The 26,542-nt window shown below is 38.7% G+C and overlaps 1 protein-coding gene and 1 long non-coding RNA gene across 4 annotated transcripts in view; one reads left to right on the top strand and one right to left on the bottom strand.

Annotated features, from left to right (window-relative positions):
- LOC126381125 (uncharacterized) overlaps nt 1–26,542 on the top strand; it is a 124,407-nt gene that overhangs the window by 55,518 nt on the left and 42,347 nt on the right. The gene's annotated exons all lie outside the window — the stretch shown is intronic.
- Nucleotides 377–26,033, bottom strand: LOC126380295 (amidophosphoribosyltransferase-like). Of its 3 annotated transcripts, none has more exons than XM_050029611.1 (14): nt 25,883–26,033; nt 16,450–16,565; nt 13,756–13,864; nt 12,989–13,129; nt 12,614–12,737; nt 11,987–12,117; nt 10,973–11,091; nt 9,673–9,708; nt 8,716–8,825; nt 6,665–6,803; nt 5,760–5,887; nt 4,451–4,672; nt 2,832–2,952; nt 377–2,255 (listed from the first exon to the last, which is right to left on the bottom strand). In XM_050029611.1, exons 2-14 carry the CDS (start codon nt 16,556–16,558, stop codon nt 2,101–2,103), a joined length of 1,644 nt encoding a protein of 547 aa, XP_049885568.1. In that variant the 5' UTR covers nt 16,559–16,565; nt 25,883–26,033; the 3' UTR covers nt 377–2,100. The 3 variants fall into 3 exon arrangements, with proteins under 3 accessions (XP_049885568.1, XP_049885576.1, XP_049885583.1); XM_050029619.1 differs by lacking the exon at nt 25,883–26,033 and adding an exon at nt 17,436–17,548; XM_050029626.1 differs by lacking the exon at nt 9,673–9,708.

Below are 26,542 nucleotides of genomic sequence, written 5' to 3'. Positions count from 1 at the left end.
TGATGGTTATTAAAGACTGCTAACGCAGCCGGGACCAACGGCTTAACCTCTCATATGCCGAGATACCAGACACAATAGATTTTACATTGTGTCTGGTCGAGATCCGCGTTCCGGCATTTAAGGGGTTAACGTGCCTTCCGAAGCACGGAGGAGCTCGAGATGAAAACTTTTTTTTTTTGTGGTCACCCATCCTATGACCGGCCTTTGCGAAAGTTGATTAATTTCAACAATCGCAGACCGAGCGCGTTTACCGCTGCGCCACCGAGCTCCTCACCGAGCGAGAGATTTAATTGTATAAAATGTCCAAGATGGAGTTGTGGCTCTGCCTACCCTACTTAGGCGTGAAAAACTGAGGTTAAAAATAAAAATACAGATGTAAATAAAAATATACTTGATATATTTTCTTCACTTGCCACATTGTACTAAGAGGTACAAATTAACAACATACATCTATTCTACAGTCAGTATGTACGCTGGATACAACAGTACGTCTCTTTCGTGCTCACACATTACCCACAAGAGTAAAAGAGACAAGGATACTCTAGGAAGGCACATTTCAATCACAAGAAGACATCGGAATGTACGTGTAAAGTATCAAAAAATATACCTACTAAATTGTACAGAAACTTCTCAGATCTTAAATATTCGAGAAATAACTAATTTTCAAATTTTATTATGGTCTGTGGAATCGATGCGAAATCTAGAATTATCTAGAATCAATATAAAACTTCAACATTTCATTCTGATTTACGCGGTTATTATCATAATTAAAGCACATAATAACGGGTTCGTCGCGGTTTGTCGTAGTGAGTTTCGTGCGAGTTCAGATGGTTCAGAACATTCCGATATCAAAAACATAAATAAGCGGCAAAGAAAGGGTAGACAGATATATCTGCCCGTAGAAAATTATGGATCTACCTACTCCACTCCAATCTCATCAGTCATCCCGTGATCATGGCACTTGCAACAGTGTCGAAATATCGGGAGTCTCATATTCCCATTTAAACGCGGTAAGAACCCGTTATTATGTGCTTTAACCATTACACCACCGGGTCCTCCTGGCCATGCGAAATTCTTTCGATCTATGTATTGTCATTAAGATGCCTCGATTTACTTGTTAATCAAATAATATGTACAAAATCGATCCTTTCAAGGATACAGAGCCATTTTATATTCCCCTAAGACCATTAATAAGATTTATATTTCTATAAATTATAATTAATAACTATAGGAATAAAAAATATTTATTTCATTAGTCGAAACCAGCACGACTTCTAAGTTTACTTAAAAATAATGTAAAAATACATTTTTCTTACAACTAGGGTATAATTACAACTAAGGCACTTACAGGTTATAACTTAATTATTAACATTCGAACTGTCTTCAATACATCATGATTCATTACATTCGAGCATCAATAATTAGGAATGATTCAAAAGTGTAAATCAATATTACGACGACGTAGGTATACAAAAAAGATAAAAATGGAAAATATAACAATTTAATTTACAATATTATTCGTGGTTATTGTTACGAGATTTTTATTGGCAGCCTCGTTTAGTTGTAGATGAGTTTATAAACATTACTATCTATTGTACGTTTTTACTTTTTATTCTATTCGAGCCCAAAGTTACAGTGCAAGCCCCGTCTCACACGGAGATACTCAAAAGGAACTAGTTACAAGCTTAAAATTGCTAACGAGCTGCTTAATTCTCACCGTTAACAAATTCTCATAGAACCTGCGCATAGAATATCCGCACACGATAGTTACTAACTGGTTATGAGTGACGCGACATATCGTCACCTAATAGTTACAAACTATTTTTTTTATTTTTGACGTGACATACGTGCAGATTACATCCACTACTTGGCCGGACAAAACGAAACTACTTTATTCTAGTAAAAATGAACGAGCTAACGTTAAATATAGGAAGAAACCTTGCAATTAAAGTAGCATCGTCTGTAATTTTTAATCGTAATTATTAACTTGGTGATTTTTGAGTAACTCCGTGTGAGACGGGCTTTGAAACCAGCGCGAACCACAACCTTTTGATAAGACGTTGATTTTATAAGCACAATATTATTTTAACTCCTGTGTGATCACCAGTCCACGTCGTCGGGCAGGCCCCCGGGGTATTCCCCGGTGAGGCAGGCCGTGCAGTGCCCGCCGACTCCGTCGCTCGGAGCCATCTTCATGTTGTAGTGGATCGCGCTTACTAGACCTTCCACACTTAGGTATTCTAAACTGTCCGCGCCTGGGAAGAGAAAGACATCCTATAATTATCATAGACTAAGAATTTTTCGCGCGTAATTATCACTAAGAATTTTTCGCGTGTAATTTATCCTAGACTTTTGATGATTGGCTAAATGCGAAGGCCAATCCATTCAAGAAAAAGAAAAAAAAGACTAAGAATTTTTCGCGCGTAATTATCATGGGTTTAGAATTTTTCGCACCGACTCCTGCAGACACCTCCTAATTTTATTTTAAGTTATAGCCGTCATTTTCTTATCCACCGAAAAGGAAAAGAACGGATGATTGTCAACAAGTTAATTATAAAATGAATGAATAACCTGTGCGAATAAAACAGTCATCTCGCTGGTATGCAATCTGATTGACGTGTTGTCTACTTAATTCTGTCAGGTTATTTGCCGATGTAAAATTTTTAGACGGTTGTTTTAGATTTCTGCTTAAAATCGACGTGTATTCCATAATTTTTATGCCTGTCGATTACCCGTCCCTTTCTTTTTAACGGATAAGAAAATGACAGGTATAACTTAAAATAAAATTAAATGGCGTCTGCAGAAATTAGCACCAATGTGTAGGTACTTACCGACATGCTCGGCGAGTTTGTACGCGTCGAGCTTGTTGGCGATCAGCTCCTCCGTGGTGGGGATGTTGATACCCATGTAGCACGGGTACTTGAGCGGGGGGGATGCTATCCTGATGTGGACCTGGAAACCATCAATTAATTCAAATATATTTATTTCAGACATTAACACATCGGGGTTAGTATGAAAGGAAACTTAATAGCTAATGTTATCATAATAATTTACTTATAAAAGCTGGGTTTAGGCAATATATGAGCCTTTGTCCAGTACTCAAAAAATGGACCCTGGGCGCAGGCCGCTAACTAAATAAAACAGAAACTTTGTAAAAAAGGTCATTAGCCCCGAACGACCTCCGTGGTCCAGTAGTTGAGCGTTGGGCTCACGATCCGGAGGCCCCGGGTTCAAATCCCGGTGGGGACACATCACAAAAATTACTTTGTGGTCCCTAGTTTGGTTAGGACATTACTGGCTGATCACCAGATTGGCCGGAAGTAAGATGATGTGACTTTAGTTCTCCTGCGGATCTCCTCATTTCTGATTCGAAGTATCCAATAGGTTTTATTTATTTATTAAAAAAAATAATAACGGAGCGAAACAAAACGATGTTGCCTTGAGGACCTTTTTTTATTAAGTTAATTTTTATATAATTATTTTTTACAAAAGATTTTTTTTGCGTATTACAAGACAACAACACGGGCGGCCATGATTGAGCTTCGTGTGACGTCCATTGGTCAGTCTAAGCAAAAAAAAGATTTTTTTTTCAATTTCGTTCTACTTGCGATCGGTCGTTCGACCATAAGCAGGTGTTTTAAGGTATGGATATGTGGGCGTTTATAATCCTGTGATTACATGGCCCCCGTTTCTGTCCTCTTATGTTAAAAGAATGTTCTTTCGCTTGATTCTGCTGCTGTTGTTACCAACATGTAGGAGTTTTTTTTTTGGTTCTCTAGTCTCGCTCGGTATTTGACTTCATGGTTCTTTATTTCCTCCATTATGGTTGGAATTCCCAAGTACTCGTGAAGTTCTAACATTCTGGTAAACAAAGGTGATTTGGCTATTCGTTTTAGAACACTGTTTTCGTATCTTTGCAGTATTTCCACATTGGAGTTACTTGCAGTACCCCACAGCTCAACGCCGTAGGTCCATACTGGTTTCAGAATTGACAACATTTAAAATTTTTAAGCCGTGGTTTTTTTGTGCTATTTCGAAAGTACTTATTTAAATAGAAGACACGTATTTTACCTTTTCAAGATTTTTCCACTAGAAGTTACAAAAAATATTTTTTGAAAATTGGATTCTGCCATTGATAGAATGAAGGCAGTATAATGTAATGTACCTTTGCATGCGTATTTAAAACAAGTCGCAAACAAAGTGTCATGTTATGTATGACATTTACATTTTTTATAATTTTTATGTAAAGGTCTGAACTTATTATGCCTTCCTCTTCTGACCTCGTTTTCAATATATTTCTATTATTACTGAATTAAAAAATCTGAAAAAATGTGTTTTGTGTAAATCATAGAAATATCTCGAAATGGTTTTCGATTTAAGGCACCTTAGTAAAAATGAAATGTTGTCAATTGTCTAAAAAAAAAATGAATAACACAAAAAGATTCCTTACCTCAGCCGCGCCGGCGTCCCTCAACAGCTTAATGATCGGTCCAATAGTGTTCCCTCTCACGATAGAATCATCAATCAGTATAATCCTTTTGCCGCGTACGTTCTCAGAGAGCGCTCCGAACTTCTTCGCCACCCCCAACTGTCGCAGGCGTGTAGACGGCTGGATGAACGTACGGCCCACATATCTGTTCTTGCAGAGGACTTCCATGAACGGGATACCGGACTGTGGATGGTAAAATTTTATTAAAATTGGCACAAATCACTAATATTGTTATAATTTTTTTTATTTATTTATTTTTTCTCTTATTTTATTTTATTTTTTGTGCGCTACACTGCAGCTGTACAAGTGTACTATATCCTCTGCCGAAGGTTGTCTGGAAGAGATCGCTCTTAGCGATAAGGCCGCCTTTGCCCACCTTAGAATAAGTTTATCCTGTAAATGTTTTGTGAATTTGTGTGTAATAAAGTGTTTTATTATTATTGTTACTCGGGCTCTAAACCACTGAATTTTATGAGTTTGAATTCATGTTTGGATAACATAGTTTCCAGAATTTATGCCCGGTTAATAGCAATAGGTTCGCTCCATGGGACTTAAATATTGCTGGCGAGGAGTTGGTGTACTATATCATCATCATCAGCCCATTAACGTCCCCACTGCTGGGGCACGGGCCTTCCCTATGGATGGATAAGGGAGATCGGGCCTTAAACCATCACGCGGGCCCAGTGCGGATTGATGGTTATTAACGACTGCTAATGCAGCCGGGACCAACGGCTTAACGTGCCTTCCGAAGCACGGAGGAGCTCGAGATGAAAACTTTTTTTTGTGGTCACCCATCCTATGACCAGCCTTTGCGAAAGTTGCTTAACTTCAACAATCGCAGACCGAGCGCGTTTACCTCTGCGCCACCGAGCTCCTCAGGTGTACTATATACCTGTGCCCAATTCACTTCTCGTTTCCTCCACATCCATCAATCGTTTCATACACGCACGCCGGTTCAGAGTAGATCGTACTAAATATTTTCTAAGGACATCTCCAATTTGGTCAATGTACGTCCTTCTTGATATTCCTCTGCCAGCCCTACCACCAACCTTCGCTTTATATGCCGCTTTCGTAATCCTATTATCCTTCATCCGCTCTATGTTTCCACACCAACTTAACATTCCCTTCTTCCATAAAAAAAAAAACTATATTTTCCCAAACAATACTGTCCGTTTATTTTCTTTGTATGTTTCTTTTGTCGGTTCTATTGTGTACAAATAAATAATTAAAAAAAAAAAAAAACAAAAAAAAAATGGTGGTGTAACGTTACCTGCCTGGCGTAGCCGTGCGCGGCTGCGGTGCCGGACTCAGGTACGGAGGACACGATATCCGCGTCCACGGGGGACTCGCGGGCCAACATGCGCCCGCACTGCATGCGCGCCGAGTACACCATCTGACCTGGGGGGGGGAGACACAAACATTTGAATAAAGTATTGGTGCTAATTCCTGCAGATGCCATGTAATTTTATTTTAAGTTATACCTGTCTTTTTCTTATCCGCTGAAAAAGAAAGGGACAGGTAATCGACAGGCATAAAATTTATGCAACACACGTCAATTTTAAGCAGTAATCTAAAACAACTGTCTAAATGTTACATCGGCCAATAACCCGACAGGGTTAAGTAGCCAGCACGTCAAACGGATTGCATACCAGCGAGATGCCTATTTTATTCGCCCGGGTTATTCATTCGTTTTAAAATTAACTTGTTGACAATCATCTGTCCCTTTCCTTTTCGGCGGATAAGAAAATGACGGGTATAACTTAAAATAAAATTAGGAGGTGTCTGCAGGAATCGGGACCATTATTTTATTAAGGAATTATTGTGGAAGCTCAATAAAGATTTGCGCATGTAAAATTTTACTAATGTTTTTTTTTTTTTGCTAAGCCGTTGATCCCGGCTATTATCCGTTAAAACACCTCCAGCAACCCGCAGTGGAGCAGCGTGGTGGAGTATGCTCCATATCCGGTTGATTGAAGGGAAGCCTGTGCCCAGCAGTGGGACTTATATAGGCTGTTTATGTTTTTAACGTTTATGTTTTTAAATTCATCTATTTTTTTTTTATTTGATGGGTTTGCTCTTGGCCCCGGATTGCCCGAAGGTATTGACGAGGCCTAAGATGGAGCTCGCCCAGAAGGTGCCTGTTCACTCTGGCCTATTTTCCCAAAAAGTACTTACCCTCGAACATGCTGTCAGCCCTAGCGAAGTAGACATACTCGAAGATGCAGAAGGCTTGCTGTTTGCCAGCGGGGCGCTCCACCACGTCCACCGTGCGGATACCATGCCGAGACATCTCCACTATCTCACCTGGCAACACCTAGAAGGAAAACCGTTTCTTTACATCCATGGTATAATCTTCTTCTTCTTTGCGAGTCGATGGCGACCGATATTAAATTTTTGCTGACCAGTAATTGGATCGTGTACTAGGTTCACGATAAATTATGAAATTGTGTTTACTAAATAAAGACAGCTCTAAAACTAATGAAAAACATTATCTTTTATCTATTTAACTTATTTATGAATTTTAATCAAGAAAAACGTAATAATAAGTCCGGCATTTTATCACATTTTTCTATGACGTCATAGTGTGCTTTTTTATACAAATTCTATGGTAATTTCGTGTTTTGACTTTTAGTAAAAAGTTACTGATTTGACTAGTTGGAAACTAGCCTATTGGCCACGCTTACAGCATTGTCAGTGGCTTCGTGAAGTTCTTTAATAGTGCAGGTGTCAGGGCACTTAGGACAGCATAAAAGGTGAGCCATAGTTTGTGGTGATACTCCACACTCGCACTCATCGCAACCATCAAATATCATGGTATAATAAAACAAGGTATGTTCAATCCTATACCGCCATTGCTAGGCGTTTGATGACGTAAGTGTTACATGAGTGTTACCATTCAAAAAATCAAATTCAAAAATATCTTTATTCAATAGGTAACATAGTTACACTTTGAATCGTCAATTTTTATGTAACGAACGTCTCATCCGCCTAAAACTACTGCTGTAATTAAATTGGTATCTCCAACATTCCAAGGACCTGTATACATAAATTCACGCATATTTCCCACAGTAAAGACCACAACGACACACGCACATGCATTGCGCACTTACTTTTCATCATCATCAGCCCATTAACGTCCCCACTGCTGGGGCACGGGCCTTCCCTATGGATGGATAGGGAGATCGGGCCTTAAACCACCACACGGGCCCAGTGCGGATTGATGGTTATTAACGACTGCTAATGCAGCCGGGACCAACGGCTTAGCGTGCCTTCCGAATCACCGAGGAGCTCGAGATGAAAACTTTTTTTTTTGTGGTCACCCATCCTATGACCGGGCTTTGCGAAAGTTGCTTAACTTCAACAATCGCAGACCGACCGCGTTTACCGCTGCGCCACCGAGCTCCTCTACTTACTTTTAAATGCGAAATATTGCTTTTTTAGATGAATTGCTTCGATGTGGTTTTTTTAACCCCCCTGTTCTAATTGGTCATTTAAACTAGGGGGTTAAAAAGGCCACATCGATGCAATTCATCTAAGAAAGCAATATTGCAATTTGACATTTGCGCATATAAAAAAATAAGTGCGCAATGCAAACAAATGTCATATAGCAATATTGCTTTCTTAGATGAATTGCTTCGACGTGGCCATTTTTCCCCAGTACACATTGTAAAGTTATAAAATGCAAGTCTTATGTTAGTTTTTGTATATGCGCCCCCATTACAGGTACACACTGCATTCACAATTACAACAACAAAACGTATATATCTAGGTGTATATAATTATATATAAATAAACTGCTTCTATGCTGTTCTGGGAGCAAATAAAAAACATAGAAAACGTTCAGCTGCTTGTCTTCCCGGGCATGTCGTAAAAACCGACAGAGGGATTGTGTCCTCTAACATGATGGACTAATGTTATGGGCGATAGACTGATCCCTTATCACCATAAGGTTCATCATATCCAGCTTACGACATCGTATCAACAGTGGCTGCAAGTTGTCTTGATTACTTGTGGCTCTGCCCACCCCATTAGGGATTACGGGCGTGAGTTTATGTATGTATGTAAATATGTATAAAACTTCAACAGAAATTGTATTTATATGGGCAAATGTCAAATTGTAATATTGCTTTCTTAGATGAATTGCTTCGATGTGGCCATTTTAAGCCCCCTGTTGGTATACCTATCTAAATAAATAAATAAATAAGTGTTAAAGCTGTGAGACTCACCTCGCGCACATACCGGGCACCGATCGACAGGAACCCGCAGGACTCTGAAGACACCACCCACCCCTCCGCCTTGTCTTCTAAGCCATTCTTTGAACATCCGTTCATCAGGACTGTAAAAGAATTTGGACTATATGTAACACACAACACATATATATACACATTCATAGTGCTTTGGGCAAAATTAGATATTTAGTTTTATTTTACTTTGAAAATCTTTAGATTACACCTACTTAATTATGAGTTTTCTTTATAGAAGTCATATTTGTTATTACTTTTCTTAACTCACAAACTGTACCTACCCCTTGGGAATTGCGAGACATTCCCGCCACAAGTATCCTAGGATTACTTAATGGGAAGTCTCGGCACCATGTAACTAAAGTGAAATAAAGAATACTTTTATTTATTTTTTTTATGTTGCGTTACTTGAGTACATCATAGTTTGTTTGATTAAATTTAAGGATTGTTTGATATGCTGGATACAATCTATACCACTTAAAACATAGCATGATTAGAATGAGAGCACGAAAAAAATATAGTACCTATTTAGTATTCAATCAAGCAATCAATCAAACAATAATTCTTTATTGCACAAGGCAACATGCTCTGAATCGCCCCTCAAAGTTTTCGTTACGATGTCACTAACACCCTGTATGTATGTACCTCCATTTGCCATGGGCTGACTACGTCATAAGGGATTGCAATCGGAACTTTATGAATGTGTGAGTTTATGTATGTACCGTACTGAATGCTGGGAGGTTAAAATGGCCACATCGAAGCAATTCATCTAAGAAAGCAATATTGCTATTTGACATTTGCGCATATAAAAGTGCGCAATGCAAACAAATGTCAAATAGCAATATTGCTTTCTTAGATGTGGCATTTTTAACCCCCCCTGTTCACTTAACACTATGTTAGTATGAGAATGTAATTAAGAAATGAAAATGTCTCATGCGTTACCCGATGCATGCTGTGCCGAAGACTGTTTGTAGACATCTGAAAAGTACATTATAAAAAATGAAAAATGTTTTTATTACCAGAAAACAATACAATGAGGCACATAAAGTAGAATGGGTACTAAAAATATATCCAAATGAACAGAGGTTCCCAAACTAAGCGGAGCCTGTATCTTGAGAAACCGTAAAAAAGGGTACATGGGATATTGGCGCATAGTTTGCCAAAGGAAACTTAACTGATGATTATAAAAGCTTCTTTCGTAAGTAGTACCTACCTAAGTAATAACATGCATAGAAGAAATTCATCAAATATGTACATTGAATTATAATATATAATAATTTGCCAAATGATTTAAAAATTTGAGTGGAAACAAGTTCAAAATTAACCTAAAGAAATGGCTTATGTATACTGTGTTACTATAATTTCATTAGTATTTTAAATACAAAAATTGATAAATTTTGTAATAAGTATAATTTTGTATAATTTTCAAGAAGAAGAAGTAACTTATTTTCAATGTACCATTTTTTTTATATTTGTACGTCTGCATGCAGGCCGAACACATCACAACACTGTTTTTTACATTATTTTACCACCGTTTTGTATTTTAATGTGTTCTCGCAAATAAATTGATTTGATTTGAATGACGGCTTCCTTGAAACGTCACACACACAGATGCGCGCGTACGATAATGTCAATGTGTAGTGTCTGTGTAAAACGCGGTTGCTTGTATGAAGTGTCCGTGGTGTGTCCATAGTGGCATGCATCCTTGGATATGATTTATAATGATGCATCCATCGTGCGTATGGATTATGTGACATAACTTAGCTGCAATTAGTTTAACCATTTACTTACAAATCATGCAATACGATTCATGGTAGGATATGAGTGATTCTAAAATAATTATCTCTATCACAACAACTTTGATAATTTGTTTGATGTTAACTAATTATTCTTATTATTTTTTGTATTTCTGGCTTAATTTAGGTTCTTATATTATTTATTCTTGTTTTTTTGTTATTTAAATTTTGTTTTTTTTTTTGTTATTTGTGTTTGATATTAACTACTTATTATTCTATTTTATTTTTTGGTTTTCTGACTTAATTTAGTTACACATGTCAAGGTCACGGTGGTTGCCATGGGGGAGTAACCATAGCAACGTGACTCGCGCTCTGACGCGTCCAGCCGGTCCAGGCGCTCTGACGTGTCCGACAGGACAGGCAGGTGTAATAAGCCCTTTAGCGTGACAGGGTTCTAAAGTGGGTAATAGCAGCAAGGATGAAAAGTGCAGTCATATAGTACTCACACGAGGAGCCGAGCGGCAGTATCTTGCCGATGCAGAGCGGGCGGTTGCCGTACGGGTCCCGCACGGCGTATATCTTGTCCTTCAGCATTATCACTAGCGAGTAACTCAGGGGAGCCAACCTGGAGATGGTCACTGGTTAATGAAAGATTGAATGACGCAAGAGTTCCTTACCAATAAATACTAAAGTAACGCTTAGTTAGTCCATAGGTGTAAGGAATTTTAACTTTTTATTCTATTTATTGTGTATTTAGACATTCAAAAATGACAAAAAAAAAAGAAAGAAGTGTGTCAGGGTCGTAGCAAATAATCTAATGTAAGTACTTATAATTATGGATATTAATCTGAAATAAATAATATTTCGAATGAATTTGTAGCAAATGGAATTCCATAGTATCTGCTTACCCCGGTGGGAAATAGGCGTGAGTGTATGTATGTGCATTTAGATTTTATCGATACAATTCTCAGCATTTATTGCTTACTTTTTTATTCTTTTTTTTTTCATATAATGTATTATGCATGTATGACTCATTACCTTCTAACTTACAAGTTGTAAAAGAATGTGAGAAAATATCGATGTTGCCTACATCACCTGATTGTCTGAAATTAAGATGATCCGTGCTTCGGAAGGCACCATAAACCATTGATCCTGGTTACTTTCTAAAGTAAGTTTAGTAAAATTACTCAATTGTATAATAATATTTAATGTTTTTTTTTTAATGAATGTCTATGGCCCCGTGCCGAGGTTTTTCTTGCAGCTTCTTTTCCGCGGCTATACAGGTTGTGAGAAGCTGCAGTAGTTTTAGGCGGATGAGACGTTCGTTATGTAAAAATTGACGATTCAAAGTGTAACCTACCTACTAAGTGTAATGTTACCTACTGAATAAAGATATTTTTGAATTTGTGTAGGTAGTCGTTACATAAGCCATGTCAATGAGCTTAATAATAACCCCAACACCAGGGTTGATAAGGTTGGTCATCTAAGTCACAAGGTACACGATAGAAGAGAAGACTCACTGCATGAGGTGGTTGATCCTGGCGGGCCAGTCAGGGCCATTGGTCTCCCCCTCCGGTGGGTTGAGGCACAGCGCCTGCGTGATCAGCTCGGAGTCCGAATGCGTGGATAGACCAACTCCACGTGCTAGCACCTGAAGCAAAATTTACGAAATCTTACCTACAGAATAAATCTATTTTTGAATTTGAGTAACCATCCCATACCAGGCCTCCGTGGTCCAGTGGTTGAGCGTTGGGCTCACGATCCGGAGGTCCCGGGTTCGAATCCCGGTGGGGACATATCACAAAAATCACTGTGATCCCAAGTTTGGTTAGGACATTACAGGCTGATCACCTGATTGTCCAAAAAGTAACATGATCCGTGCTTCGGAAGGCACGTTAAGCCGTTGGTCCCGGTTACTACTTACTGATTTAAGTAAGTAGTCGTTACATGAGTCACCACATGGTCACATCATGTTAAGGGCCTTTGGCGGCTCAATAATAACCCTGACACTAGGGTTGATGAGGTTGGTAATTCACCTTACAACCCACACGATAGAAGAAGGAGTTATTGTACTCATTCTATTTCTCTTTTGTTTTGTATTTTGTTTTTCCTGTTTGTGCAATAAAGTATTTGTTATGTTAAGTTACCATTTTGCGCAGACTGCTGCAGTTGACCAGTTCCCCGTTGTGCGCGACAGCTAGCGCACCGTGCGCCGTGTGTACCACGAACGGCTGGCAATTCACCTCCTCAGACGCCGCAGACGTAGAATATCTAATTGTGAGATATGGCATGAAGGAATCGATTATTATTTCTTTAGCTTTGTTATATTTTATTTACGATTTTTTTATTTTTTTTACGGACTAAAAATCAATTTAACGGCAAAAGTAAGTGCGCACACACCTCTCAAATAGCAATATTGCTTTTTAGATGAAGCTATTTTTTTGCTCCGATGTTGCCTTTTTGACCGTCCTAAAGTCTGTTTGTTGTAGCTTTAGAAAATGTGAGTGATATGAAAAGTATACCTGGTGTGTCCAATGCCGAGGTTTCCCTTGAGTTTCCTCATTGCCTCGTCATTGAATATGTTGTTGATAAGCCCCATGCCCTTGTGAGTGTTGAACGCGCTCTTGCCTTCAGACGTCGTGATGCCAGCTGACTCCTGCCCTCTGTTGAGCAAGGTCACCGTTATAGAAATAAAGAAAGAAACGTTAATGACATCGTCGCAGGGTATTAGTGACATCGTAACGAATACTGAGGGGGATGATTCAGACCATGATTCATGTATTTATCTTTTTAAATTATTTTCAATTCTATACTTTTGCGATAGAAAATTCCACTTGATATCAACTCATAATAATGAGCTGAATACACTGCGGATTGATGGAGGTTTTTAGCCTGCAATGTCCACACAACATAAGCTCACGACTATATCCCAATTGGGGTAGTCAGAGGTACGATAAGGTGCAAAAGTGCAATCAGTTTCTTGCGTAATAAATTAACTGGTTGCCCTTAAGACCTCCTAGTTACAAAAACATACATTTTATAATTATGACAACTGTTTACAAATAATTCGCTGGGCTCAGTGACTGCACTTTTGCTCTTTAAAAACACATCCATCATTCATTCATTTTCTCTCTGTACATCCATCGCAAGATGAACTAAGGACCCACGCGTCACCGAGCTCTCTGTTAGACCAACGTGATAGGTGGTGGAGCCGTATCGCCGTCTGTATGGTCTATCGCGGTACACAATGGTGGTAGGGTGATTATTTCTGGGTTCTATGAGTTGTTACCTGTGTTGTAGAGCCACGAGACCGAGACATATGACCTGTGCAACGTCCACCTGGGTGGGCCAGTCCCCAGCGCCGATAGCGCCGAACACGCCGCACTCGTGAGTCAGACCTGCGGAGGTGAACGCGATGTTGACAGAATAGAATAGACAAGGCTAAAAGACCACATGACGAGGTCGGTGTTAAAACGGCCACATAAAAGCAATGAATTCATTCATTTGTTGACATTGCGGACTTACAATAGGATTCCAAAGGTGCTACAGGAAGATTTAAACATAAAAAAGTTTAAAATTAACTTAAGAAAATTCCTATTTGAGAAAAGTTTTTACACACTGCAAGAGTTTTTCTTACATGATAAATAGACTGTAAGTGTTGTAGATTTTGTTATAGTTTTTAAGATTAGTTATTTTTTGATTAATTTTGTTTAATGTTAAGTACTTATTATTATTTTTTTTTTGTATTTCTGGCCTAATTTAGTTTCTTGTTATTTTTGCTACACCCTCCCGGGTCCATATGACTGTTTACCATATGGTGTGCAATAAATACTTTGACTTTGACTTACTTTTATATGTAATATTACTTTTTTAGATGAAGTGCTCCGATGTGGCCTTTTTAATTGGTCGTTTAAATTGGTCATATCTCGTCGCGTGTTCAGCCAGCACGAGATAGCGGAACGTGTCATTATCCAACACGTGTGAAAATATTATTATTAACCCATCGTGTACGAATTAACCAAACTAATTATTTAGATAACTCCGTTGAACTCTTTTCCAGAAATGGAGAGCAGATATCATTGTTTTAGAGATCTATAGTCAAAAGGTTCGTGAACACACCTTGCGCACAGCACGTTACTCCGAACTTTAGTAGAGTCACAGCACACCCCGGAGACTCCACCTCCTCTGGGTCTTACTTGTCTCAAATGGCCGTAAGCCGCTAAGGAGCAAGGGGGAGCGTGCATAAGTCTGTCTGGCTCACACTTACGTTAACCAAGTTTTTTGTAACCACTGCACACCCCGAAGACTCCATACAAAAAACTCGCTTAACACGTAAGTGTGAGCGAGACAGACTTATGCGCGCTCCCCCTTAGTCCTTAGCGACAGCACACCCAGGAGACTCCATACAATAAAACTCGCTTAACACGTAAGTGTGAGCGAGACAGACTTATGCGCGCTTAAGAGGAGTTTATTGTGTGTTGTATAAGTTAGATTTTTAGTATTTTAGTGGTTTAAGGGTAGTGTAATGTTTGGAAATGCTGGTAAACAAAATTAGGGAATGAGCGCCACGCTAACAAACTACTGTTGCAGTTTGGCGATAGTATTAAAGTGTACAATGTATATAATTTTGTTTATAAATATTAAAAATTAAAGAAGGTTAGGTCGGCGCCCGATCCGAATTAGTGCGGGGCGGAGATACCATTCGAGCAATTATTCTTACATATGGATATGATGAACTTTATTGCTGCACGCACACAGGCAGTAAATATTAGAATACTTAGAATTTTATCGCGATTACGCGGGTAAGACGCTGAACGCATCGAAGTACATGTCTTTTCTCAAAATCCATATATCACAAACGTTTTCTATCAGCGCCATCTATCGTCTTAAAGCATATTAACAATATAGAACCCTAAATACAAGAATTTATATTCATTTCTTCCACCGCTGACCTCTGTGTTATGTTATCAGATCCTGATAATACTTTACGTTGTCAGACAGATATTGGCAAGTTGCGTATTAAAAGACCATAATGTGTATGTCAGGGCCGAGTCCCTGTTATCAACTAATATCAACATTTTTTTTATGAGTTACGTTAAATTGCCAGTTTATATTATGTAAACTGTGTGCCTAATCATTTTTGTAGCTAACTGAATGTTTAAAAAAGACCTGTGATTAAATGTGGGCTAATTGCTTTGATTTGAACTACTTGATAATATATCTCTCCTTCCGAGAAACTGTGAAAGGCATACTTACAATACAAGAAATAAAAATAAACTTGCTATTCAAAATTCTAGATTAAGTAAATTAGATTCATCGTTTTTGGGGTTATGTATACGTTTTTACCAGATAATATTTTAAATTTGTCAGAAAATAAATTTAAAGCTCATGTGAAGCTTACTTTATGTAAAAAAGCTTATTATAAAATTAATGATTACCTAAATGATAAACATGTCTGGTATTAAATGTGTTCCTCTAGTTATTACTTAAATAACTTGTAATGTATACCCTCATTGATTTAAAAGATGAGTTTTGCTGTTGCAGTTTCTTGTCATTTCTTCTCCTCAGCCATAACACCTTGCGAAATGACGTAAACTCAAAAATGTTACATTGGTCAATGTAACAAGTTTATCCGTGATAATTACGTTGAATAAATGATTCTGGTTTCTGAAAAATATCGTTCAAGCCTTTCACAAGAAAACTGCTCAGCTTGAACTGTAAAGACCTCCGAATAGTGGGCACCATCGCTGGCCACGGCCCACTCATCATCACCAGCCCATTAACGTCCCCACTGCTGGGGCACGGGCCTTCCCTATGAATGGATAGGGAGATCGGGCCTTAAACCACCACGCGGGCCCAGTGCGGATTGGTTACAGCCCACTCAACAGACATCTATTCTCCATAGGCCTTACAGACAGCCCATTTTGTCGAGGCTGTCTGAAGGCAGAAGAAAGTGCCTCTCACGTCATCCTGGATGTGGTACCTGATTCAACGGCTCCCCTGCCATACCGCTTGCTCTTGACCTTGACTTCTGGCTCGCACTGACAGCCTTCTCCCAGCCTGTCGCATGACGGTCCTGGTGGACCCTCCATCTTTGATCTGCAATTCAATGTTCAAATATCAATTTAATTATTTTATTATACCTCCACCCACCCGAACTGGAGCAGCGTGGTGGAGTATGTTCCATACCCCTTCCTTTTATTCAAAATCGATATTTTTTTACATAATGTCACTTATTAAAAAATATATAAAATTATTAACTTTTATTTAAGAATCAAGCTCATATCACAAAGTGAACAATTAAAAAGGCAAATGTATAATAGGGAGGTACAGTCATGAGCAATATAATGTACCCACTTTAGGACTCTGTCGCACTAACATATTTGACATTTAGTGAGACTTACAGTTCAATTTGTCAAAAAAGTTAATGTGACATGGTACCAAAGTTAATGCTCGTGACCGTACTCTCCAGGGTACGTTCTTTAATATCAACATAGATGGCGTTGTAGATTTTTCTTCGTTTAACCTTGTAATTTAATGGATAACGGACATATGCATCTTTTATCTTTGTTTTTGGGTATAAATGGTGACCCTTGCGCCATCTATACACATATTGTTTTTGAAGAACGTAGCATAGAAAGCCCCTCGTTATCACGTAAAGTCCCAACAGCGCCATCTATATTATTTTTTTAGAACGTTCCAGGCTACGTTCTCCAAAAAGTCCTTAAATAAAACCAAAATACACCATACTATACCTACGGTCACGAGCACTTTGGTACCATGTCACATTAACTTTTTTGACAAATGGAACTGTAAGTCTCACTAAATGTCAAATATGTTAGTGCGACAGAGTCCTAAAGTGGGTACATTATATTGCTCATGACTGTACATAAATTGTGTAAATCCAAAATAATTAAAACAAGAAAGATGAGTTATTCCAGGTAGCAATAGAGAGTTAGTTTTGTTTACCAACACGCGCAGTGCACTCAACAGCTGTTTTAAATTACTTCCGAAGTCCGATAACCAAACTGAGGAGCTCTCAAATGACCGAAGTTTATCACATAAAAGTTGGTAAGCAACTAAACAGAAATCCCTCGGCCTCTCGGTTATATCGCCTTACTATCTCATATTTTGATGGCAGTTTCGATAGCCTGAATTCTTCCGAATAACAAAATTATTGACCTTATTTCTAAAACGATTATAATTTTGATGACGTAAGGGAATAGAAAACATTATGGGCGAAGTGTAGTCGATAAAGGGGCTATTTGGGGGCCTCTGACGTCACGGAGTGAACGAGAGCGCAGGGGTCACGATAACATAGCGAAATTGTATTGCTGTTGCTATCGGCTCACGAAGGACGTCGTTGTGATAGGTAGCTAAGTATCTCAAATCTAGCACGTGACTGTAAATGCAGTAAACAAACATAAAACCTCGTTTAGTTAAGTGCATGGTATAAGAAGCAATTCATCTAAGAAAGCAATATTGTAATTTGACATTTGCGCATATAAAAGTAAGTCCGCAATGCAAACAAATGTCAAATATTACTATTGTTTTCTTAGATAAATTGCTTCCATGGTATGCTCAAAAGTAACAGTTCACATTTCAAGGTTAGCCCAGCTGACGTCATCCCACCCTGCGTTGCCATTTCGTATAAAATAAATTACCCACGACCAATGTTTTTATATTTACTTTGCAAGGAAATTTTGAACTCTTAATAAAAGATTTACTTACAGTTCAACAACTTGATATCAAATCAGAATCATGGTCTGAATCATCTCTCAAAATTATCGTTACGATGTCACTAACACCCTGTATATAAATTATGACCTAACCCAACTTCACACTCATAATATACTAAACTAGTCTATGAAACAAGCTATTAGTACATGTTTTGATGACAATTTCAGAACATTCTTTGTTAACTAGTCATATGCTTAATTTGGATATCTTGCGACAGCGACGTAGTAAACTTTATAGGTACCTATATTTATATCTACTTAGGCCATTTAATCATCTAAATCAGATTTACAATAACATGTAGCGAGGCCGTAGGTCTTGAACCGGTCTATAAATAATAGTGTAGGCAAAAAATGGCATAAACAAACCCGCTACTACGTAGCATTTTTAAACACAGTCATAGAATAAGGCACAATACTATACGTATGTATAGAACGGCAACTCTCCGCTCCCCACCAGCGTCTGATTGCTCCCCACTAACGACCTCCGCGGTCCAGTGGTTGAGCGTTGGACTCACGATCCGGAGGTGCCGGGTTCGAATCCCGGCGAGGACGTACCACAAAAAATACTTTGTGATCCCTAGTTTGGTTAGGGCATTACTAATATTATTAGTAAATGAAATGGTATTTTCATACCTTTTCATATTCAAGTCTTAATGAGTAATGGCTAGATCTCTGGACCACTAAACCAAAATATGTTACCAATCTCGGCATTTGTCCATAGATCAGGGTGGTGAAATACACTCCTCACTCCCTAAAGTATTTTTTTTACTTGACTTATTGTAGATTTATGTGCCATTAACTTTTTACATACATACATACATACATAAACTCACGCCTATTTCCCACCGGGGTAAGCAGAGACTATAGAATTCCATTTGCTTCGATCCTGACACACTTCTCTTGCTTCCTCCACATTCATCAATCGCTTCATACACGCACGCCGGTTCAGAGTAGATCGTATTGAACCTTTTCTAAGGACATCTCCAATTTGGTCATCGTAAGTCCTTCTCGGTCATTAACTTTTTGGCCGGAATTAAAGTTCGATAAAGGAAGTACACAGAAATGAGACGTATTAAACAATTTATGTTGTGAGTAAATGACCAGTGCTCAATATAACTTATATCAGCTCGTTTATAAGCAAATCTGACGCAAGACTCTCGCGAAAAAGTGAAATAACAATAGTGTTTTCGACCTGTCAGTTGATGATAGCAGATAGTAAGACGTAAACACGCGCAACTTGGACCACTATGTCGTCATAAATTCAGCTCCCGAGGGGGTTATCTGCGCTGGAGTACATTTCCACGAGAATCGGCGTTATAAACACACGATAACGGAATGGAAATTGACAGACAATAATAACTTAACGACTAATAATTATTGTAATGGGTGACACGAGATTATTTACATCATTTTGCTGGGGTTAGCTGGTTTGTGACTTGTGGAAATCTATTGCGGTATCAGCGGTTTTCATAGACCAAACTATAGAGTACTTTTATTTTGGACATACCATAGAAGGACACCACACCACCATCACCACTACCATCACCATGGCACCACCATTACCATCATCATCATTCATTCATCATCACCATTCATCATTACCATCATCATTACCATCTAATAACCCTCAACTACAGCCATTTTTAAAGCTGCCACAGAAACGCTGTTTGAATCATCTGATAAAGATGTAAAGGCCTAAGATGATGACCATAAGGAATAATACTACGTATAGAACGGCAATTCTCCGCTCCCCACCAAAGTCTGAGCTAGGTTTTACCTCATCCCTCTCGGACATAGTTTAGACTTGAATCCTATGGTGTCAGACGTCACACACATATGCGCGTGTACGATAATGTCAATGTATAGTGTCTGTGTAAAACAAGGTTGTTTGTATGAAGTGTCAGAGGTGTGGCCATACGCATACCTTTCTCATCGAATGTAGCCTAGAAGATCCCACTGCTGGGTAAAGGCCTCCCCTTCCTCTTTCCATTTTTAGCGGTACTATGCGTACTCCGGGCAGACCCTTCCGGTAAGCCATACCCTTTGATTGTGTTTACACTGTATGAGGATCGTACTTATATGTAATCTTCCTCCACTGGGTTCGGTCCTGTGCCATATGTACAGCTCTTTGTATGGCCCCTTGCTTGACCTGGTCCACCCACCTTAATCGGTGCTTATCCTCTAACTCTGGCACGCTTACCCTCAATCTGGCCGAGAATAATGTGGTTCTCTAAACACTAAAATAGGTAAGTACGTATTTTTTACTTGGCTTATTATTGCAGATTTGCCTCAGATCTCACTTGGCTGGAGACCAAAATAGATGTATTTCACATCACACTTCGGACATCGGAAAAGTCCTATGACAACACTAATGAGTTTCGTAGTATGGAAACTTTCTATGGCATACTACTACGCGTTACTACGGCTTCTAAACCTACTTTCATGGGTACTTATATCTTTATCGGGTTCTTTTTTTAACGTGACTTATTGTAGTAACTACTTTTTCATCCGGTACAAAATTTAAGACAACAGGCCTGAGGATGCCCAGTTGGGCGCGAACCTCGGCTCAGGGCGTCGTCTGAGAGGAAGAATATTTTAAAGAATTAATTGACCTTAGCGGGTCGATAGCGATAAGCGCTGAATGAGACCACGCCGGCGAGTTCGGTATCGGGGGATCAGGTTCCGCTATACCTAATCGCAACTACGTTCCTCAGAAGTAGGTTAGGTAACATGTTCCAATGCTGGGAAGGAAAGAGCTGGGCGCGAATATAACGTATTCGGATGCTTATCTTCCTGGGGCATGTCGTAAACACGGACAGAAGGACAAAGCGTTTCGCTTCCTCGTTTCTGTTACCAACGGCTTAGGTCTGGAAAACCATGCCCACGAATCTGTATCCTGATAAGTACAATCTGGGACTCTTCAAGGCAAGAGTGAATAGGCACTTTCTCGGTAAGCTATCTCACCATCAATTTTCCATAAGAAAAAAGGAGTATGAATGACCTGTCAGCAGCTCATATGCCAGAAAGCCAGACCATTAATGTCAATGCCCAGAAGAAACATAGGATACAGAGTCGTGGAAGGAATGGAGTCTTTTGACCAACAATGGGCTAGGTAAGGTGTGAAAGCGGCAACTTGTATTTTGCTGATCTACTCCTAAAGGAAGTGCGAAGTATGCACAGATAGTGGGAATGTATCAATAAAACCGCGTTTCCACTTTGCAACATTTCGTGCGACATTTTGCTCAACCTGTCAAACACAGCTGTTCTAGGCTCAACATGTGCCTAGAACAGCTGTGTTTTATAAAAATTGTTACTCAGTATGTGTGAGGACGTACAATGCCCTCCCCAGCCATTTAAGAGAACTTCCTTTAAAACATTTCCGTATAAAGCTAAAGCTGTGGCTAAGAGAGGTCTTTTATTCTTTGAACGAGTTATTGCACCCTAATAATGTTATGTAAATTTGATGTAAATATAAGTAGTTAATTTAGAGTAAGATTAGGTTAATAATATAATAATTACCTATTGTATGTCAGAATATGACTGAATGTGCTGAACCATAACATTTACTTCCATCACTATGTATGACCACATTTACTGCAATAAATTTCATTTCATTTCATTTCAACATGTTCAACAACGTTGTCTGTTTACGCATCTAACACACGTCAGTAATCGGCAAAATGTCGCCAGAGGAATTAGTGTTGTTGCGTGTCACGTCTCCATCCGACAACAATTGATGCTCAACTCATGGTATAAAACCAGGTATGCTCAAAACTGACAGCTAGCATTTCATGGTTAGCCCTTTTAGTAAAAGATTTACGTACAGTTGTAATGATTTTTATATGTGTGACAAATAATAGTAATTCTCTTAATTTTCAATATTAAAATTTACGTCCTTGAAATGTTGGAGATACCAATTGAATGGCAGCACTTACGTCATCAATGGGCTAGCAATGGCGGCTAGTCATAGGATTGAGCATACCAGCAGGCTTAGCACCGTAAGCACGCGACTCTTTCTCGCCGCGACAGAGATCATCTGTCTTTTTCTGTGCAGTACTGTGAGAGAGTGACGGGTGACGTATGTCGAGGCGAGAAAGAGTAAATTGTTTTAAATAAATAAATAATACTTCTTCAGCTGGCAACGTCGCGCGCTGTTGTGCAACGTTGCCATACATGTTGTGTGTTGCGCGCTAATTGTTGCCTAGTAGATACGAGGCTTAACCGACGCAGCCTACTTTCTTGCGTGTCACAGATCAAAATATCATGTTACACTACGCACTGAGTGGCAGATCTATGTTGCGTAATCTATGAGTGTTTATTTCAAACGATGTGCGTGCAAATTGCGTCATGCAGGGCGGAATAGAAAGTAACTTATTAAAGTTCATATTGGTATGGACCGTATATGAAGTTTAATTACTTAAAAAACAACATAAGCTTACGATTATATCCCAATTGGTGTAGTCAGATCGCAAGATGAGTTAAGTACCGACACCTCACCGAGCTTTCTGTTAGGCTGCCCCCACATTGGGCGTTGGCCGAGCGTACGCGTTTCCTGAGCGTGCTGCCGGCGTCGGCGCGGCGCGGACGTCGCGTCAGCGCACCGTCTGCGGGGCGCGGGCTTCGCCTTGTCCAGCGCCGCACAAGCGCTGCGTGAACGCCGCGCAGACGCCGCGCTTACGTCGCGTTCCACGGGCGTTCGGCCGCCCGTGCCCCCCGCACACATTCCCCCCCGCGCCCGCTAGCATCTCAGTCAGTCACAAGGCGGACAGTGTTGTGCAGGCGGACAGACTGACCCTAGCGGGCGACGACGGGGGCAATGAGTGCGAGGGGCACGGCGCGTTCGGCCGAGGGCTTAAGACGCGACGTCGGCGCGGCGCTTGCGCAGCGCTTGCATGGCGTTCGATGGCGCGACGCCCGCGCCCCACAGACGGCGCGCTGACGCGACGCCCGCGCCGCGCCGACGCCGGCAGCACGCTCAGGAAACGCGTACGCTCGGCCAACGCCCAATGTGGGGGCAGCCTTAGACCAACGTGATAGGTGGTGAGCCGTATCGCTGTTTAATAACTACCATTAGGTGCCATAAATAGTTAAGGAATTCGCTTATTTGGCACTTGACTATTTCGCACAATACAGCAACACAGGCCTTCGATTTCGTAGAACCTATAAGCTTTTATGACTTGTGTTTTTAATAGGCGTCTTTATTTTTTTTTTATTATTGCAAAGTACTAACGGGAAGTAATAACATAGCTAGTGTGTTTATTAATCGCATTACTTAGTACATTTTGAACTTTGAATATTTTGACAACTTTACAAAGACTAGTCAAAACATCTTTGAGTTAAAATGTTTCTGTCATTTATTTATTTTTTATTTCCATTTTTAATCTGCCATCAACTTCAAAGTCAAAAGTCAAAGTGGTTTGAACCATTGATGTATAATATTATGTTACTATTTGGTTTGTTCCATCTGATTTGGTTAAATGATACAAAAAACATGTGTCCGTATTAGTAGACACAACGGCCCGTGTGGTCCAGTGGTTGAGCGTTCACTCACGATCCGGAGATCCCGGGTTCGAATCCCGGTGGGGACAAATCACTTTGTGATCCTTAGTTTGGTTAGGACATTACAGGCTTATCACCTAATTGTCCGAATATAAGATAATCCGTGCTTCAAAAGGCACGTTAAGCCGTTGGTTCCGAGTACTACTTACTGATGGAAGTGGGTAATTGTTACATGAGCCATGTCAGGGGCCTTTGGCGGCTCAATAATAAACCTGACACCAGGATTGCTGAGGTTGGTAATCCACCTCACAATCCGCACGATAGAAGAAGTACTTAGACATTAGCCCCGATTCCTGCAGACACCGCCTAATTTTATTTTAAGTTATATCCGTCATTTTCATATCCGTCGAAAAGGAAAGGGACGGATGATTCACAGCTCTTAATTTTAGGAAGAATGAGTAAATTAATGAATAACCCGGGCGAATCAAAAGGTACGTCGCTGGTATGCAATCCGTTTGACGTGCTGTCTACTTAACTGTGTCGGGTTATTGGCGGTTGTAAAATTTTTAGACGGTTGGTTTAGATTTGTGCTTAAAATTGACGTGTGTTCCATAAATTTTATGCTTGTCGATTACCCGTCCCTTTCCTTTTCGGCGGATAAGAAAATGACAGATATAACTTAAAATAAAATTAGATGGTATTTACAGGAATTAGCACCATTGTAGCCTTATTAAAATAATAGCTACAGAATAATATAACTTAAGCTCACAACTAAATTCCCTATTGGGCTAGCCAGAGGTACATCCTTGCTTTACCAAGCTTTCTATTAACCATAAAAGCTAGTCTAAATATTCATATCACTATGGTGCTGTAAAATTATCTACAAGTCTAATATTAGAATGCAGAGTTCAGGTGATAAATCTAGTTATTTTCTGCAATATCTAGACCTATTGACTGCGGGGTAAGGACAAGCGATTGGGCCAATAACATACCAGCCATTAACCGTGGGCTAGATATGGCTAGATAACTAATTGTACTGACCTATACTGAATAACAGAACTGTATTGCTTACGCATTATTATTATAAACCTCTTATTATAATAATAGTTATTATTGTAATAAAAAGTGATTTATTTATCGATGACAGCAGTTACTTGTTTTGCTATTATGTTGCATAGTACTTATGTAGTATTTAGCAAGTTGTTTTTTATCAAATTAATAACAGTGATATTTGTGAGAATGCTAGGTATATTCCACACTGGAGCAGTATATATAATTATACTCCATTTATATGACGCAAGCAAGGCCTGTGCCAAAAGCTACATTCAGATGGGAATTATATTAAAAATAAATATGAAAAAAAAAAACTTTTTAGGTAAGAAAACCCATAAATTACTCAGATACCTATACCCATAGATTTATCTGTCCAAAAAATTAAATTAAATTAGAATTTATGTTCAAAGTAACATTTATACATCAATCATAATATAGAATTAATAATAAAAATTAAATTGAATATATTATTTTTTATATTAAACCTACCAATCAATGTCTGTAGGTATGAAATGGTACTATTTATGTATGAAATTAGGTAGTATTGTAAGGAGGTATAGCTCAAACGATAAATTAAAAAAAATAGATTTTATGGTATGTATTCCGATGAGTCTTCTTCTTGGTTGAACAAGGCAGTTTAAAACATTCAATTAAATTCTATTATAGTAAGCATATTACATTATACATAATGGTACTATATTCACTAGTAAGTAACCACCTATGTTTCATTTATCAATATATGTCATTACAATTCAACGAATACAAGGGATACTGTTTGAACTATGATGTAAGAACTATCTTTATACAATTAATTTACAGAAGTTTCTATATTAGAATAATTTGTAATTCAAACTTTTATGTAAATAATTATGAAATGTAAACAAAAGTCAGATGAAAGAGAAACCAAAAGTAAAGAACAACCTAAAATAAACTTATGCCATGTGGGGCAAAGTTATACGAATTATTATAACCAAGTAAAATTTAAACTTCCTGATTCTTCCTGTACTTGCGCAGAAACATGCAGCTATGAAATTCTTCCGTGTTAACAAGTGTTTTACATCTTGAATTCGGAACAGGTAACAGCTGACTTTGTACACGAATTATTTACATTTTTAAAACACTCACCTGAGTTGAAAATGTGTTGATATGACAAATGGTGACCCGTATATTGGAATTTCGATTGAATTAGCTGATAATTCCCGCTTCGTGTCCACCGCCGAAGCGACACCGAACGTAAAGTATCAAGAAATAATTGAATGGCCGTATTTGAATTTGATTGAAGTTAAACAGTAAGAAAGAGATAACTGACGTGTGCGAGTGAAATAGTGATAATATACCCTGCGCGACTGATTTTGATACTTTCATGAGTAAAGTATATAAAAACTTAAAGTATATAAAAAAGTAATTATATGAGATTATTGCATTTTAAATTAACATAAATCTCTATTATTAATTATGGATCTCGTTAAAATAAAAGTTAAAAGTGTATTTTAAATTGTTTGTTATTGATAAAACAAGTATTTATGTGACCACTTAGGTATAATAGTTCAATTTACAAATTAATAAGACAAAAGAACGTGGTAGTATCATTGCCGGCGGCCTTATCCATAAATATCAATTTCAACTTCAACTTTATGGTTGTATGGCAACCGGTCGTTATAGAAAATATCAATTTATTTAATTTTGTATAACTTTACTATCCATTTTTTTTTTTCAATTAATAAATATTTTTTTATAAATAAATAGGAAATAAATAGGTAATAAACCGCAGTTTCCAACGCATAT

Source organism: Pectinophora gossypiella, chromosome 3, assembly GCF_024362695.1.
Source record: "Pectinophora gossypiella chromosome 3, ilPecGoss1.1, whole genome shotgun sequence".
Lineage (NCBI taxonomy): Eukaryota > Metazoa > Arthropoda > Insecta > Lepidoptera > Gelechiidae > Pectinophora > Pectinophora gossypiella.
Note: the sequence above shows the minus strand (reverse complement) of the source record. Positions and strands in the feature narration are given on the sequence as shown.

What these genes read in the sequence shown, in the direction of transcription:
- LOC126380295 (XM_050029611.1), bottom strand. Translation starts at nt 16,558, where the DNA reads ATGGAGGGTCCACCAGGACCGTCATGCGACAGGCTGGGAGAAGGCTGT. An exon ending in ACTGCCGCTCGGCTCCTCGT is followed by an intron (nt 9,709 to 10,972) that starts GTGAGTACTATA and finishes TGTACTTTTCAG; the next exon opens with ATGTCTACAAACAGTCTTCG. An exon ending in GGCTGACAGCATGTTCGAGG is followed by an intron (nt 5,888 to 6,664) that starts GTAAGTACTTTT and finishes TCCCCCCCCCAG; the next exon opens with GTCAGATGGTGTACTCGGCG.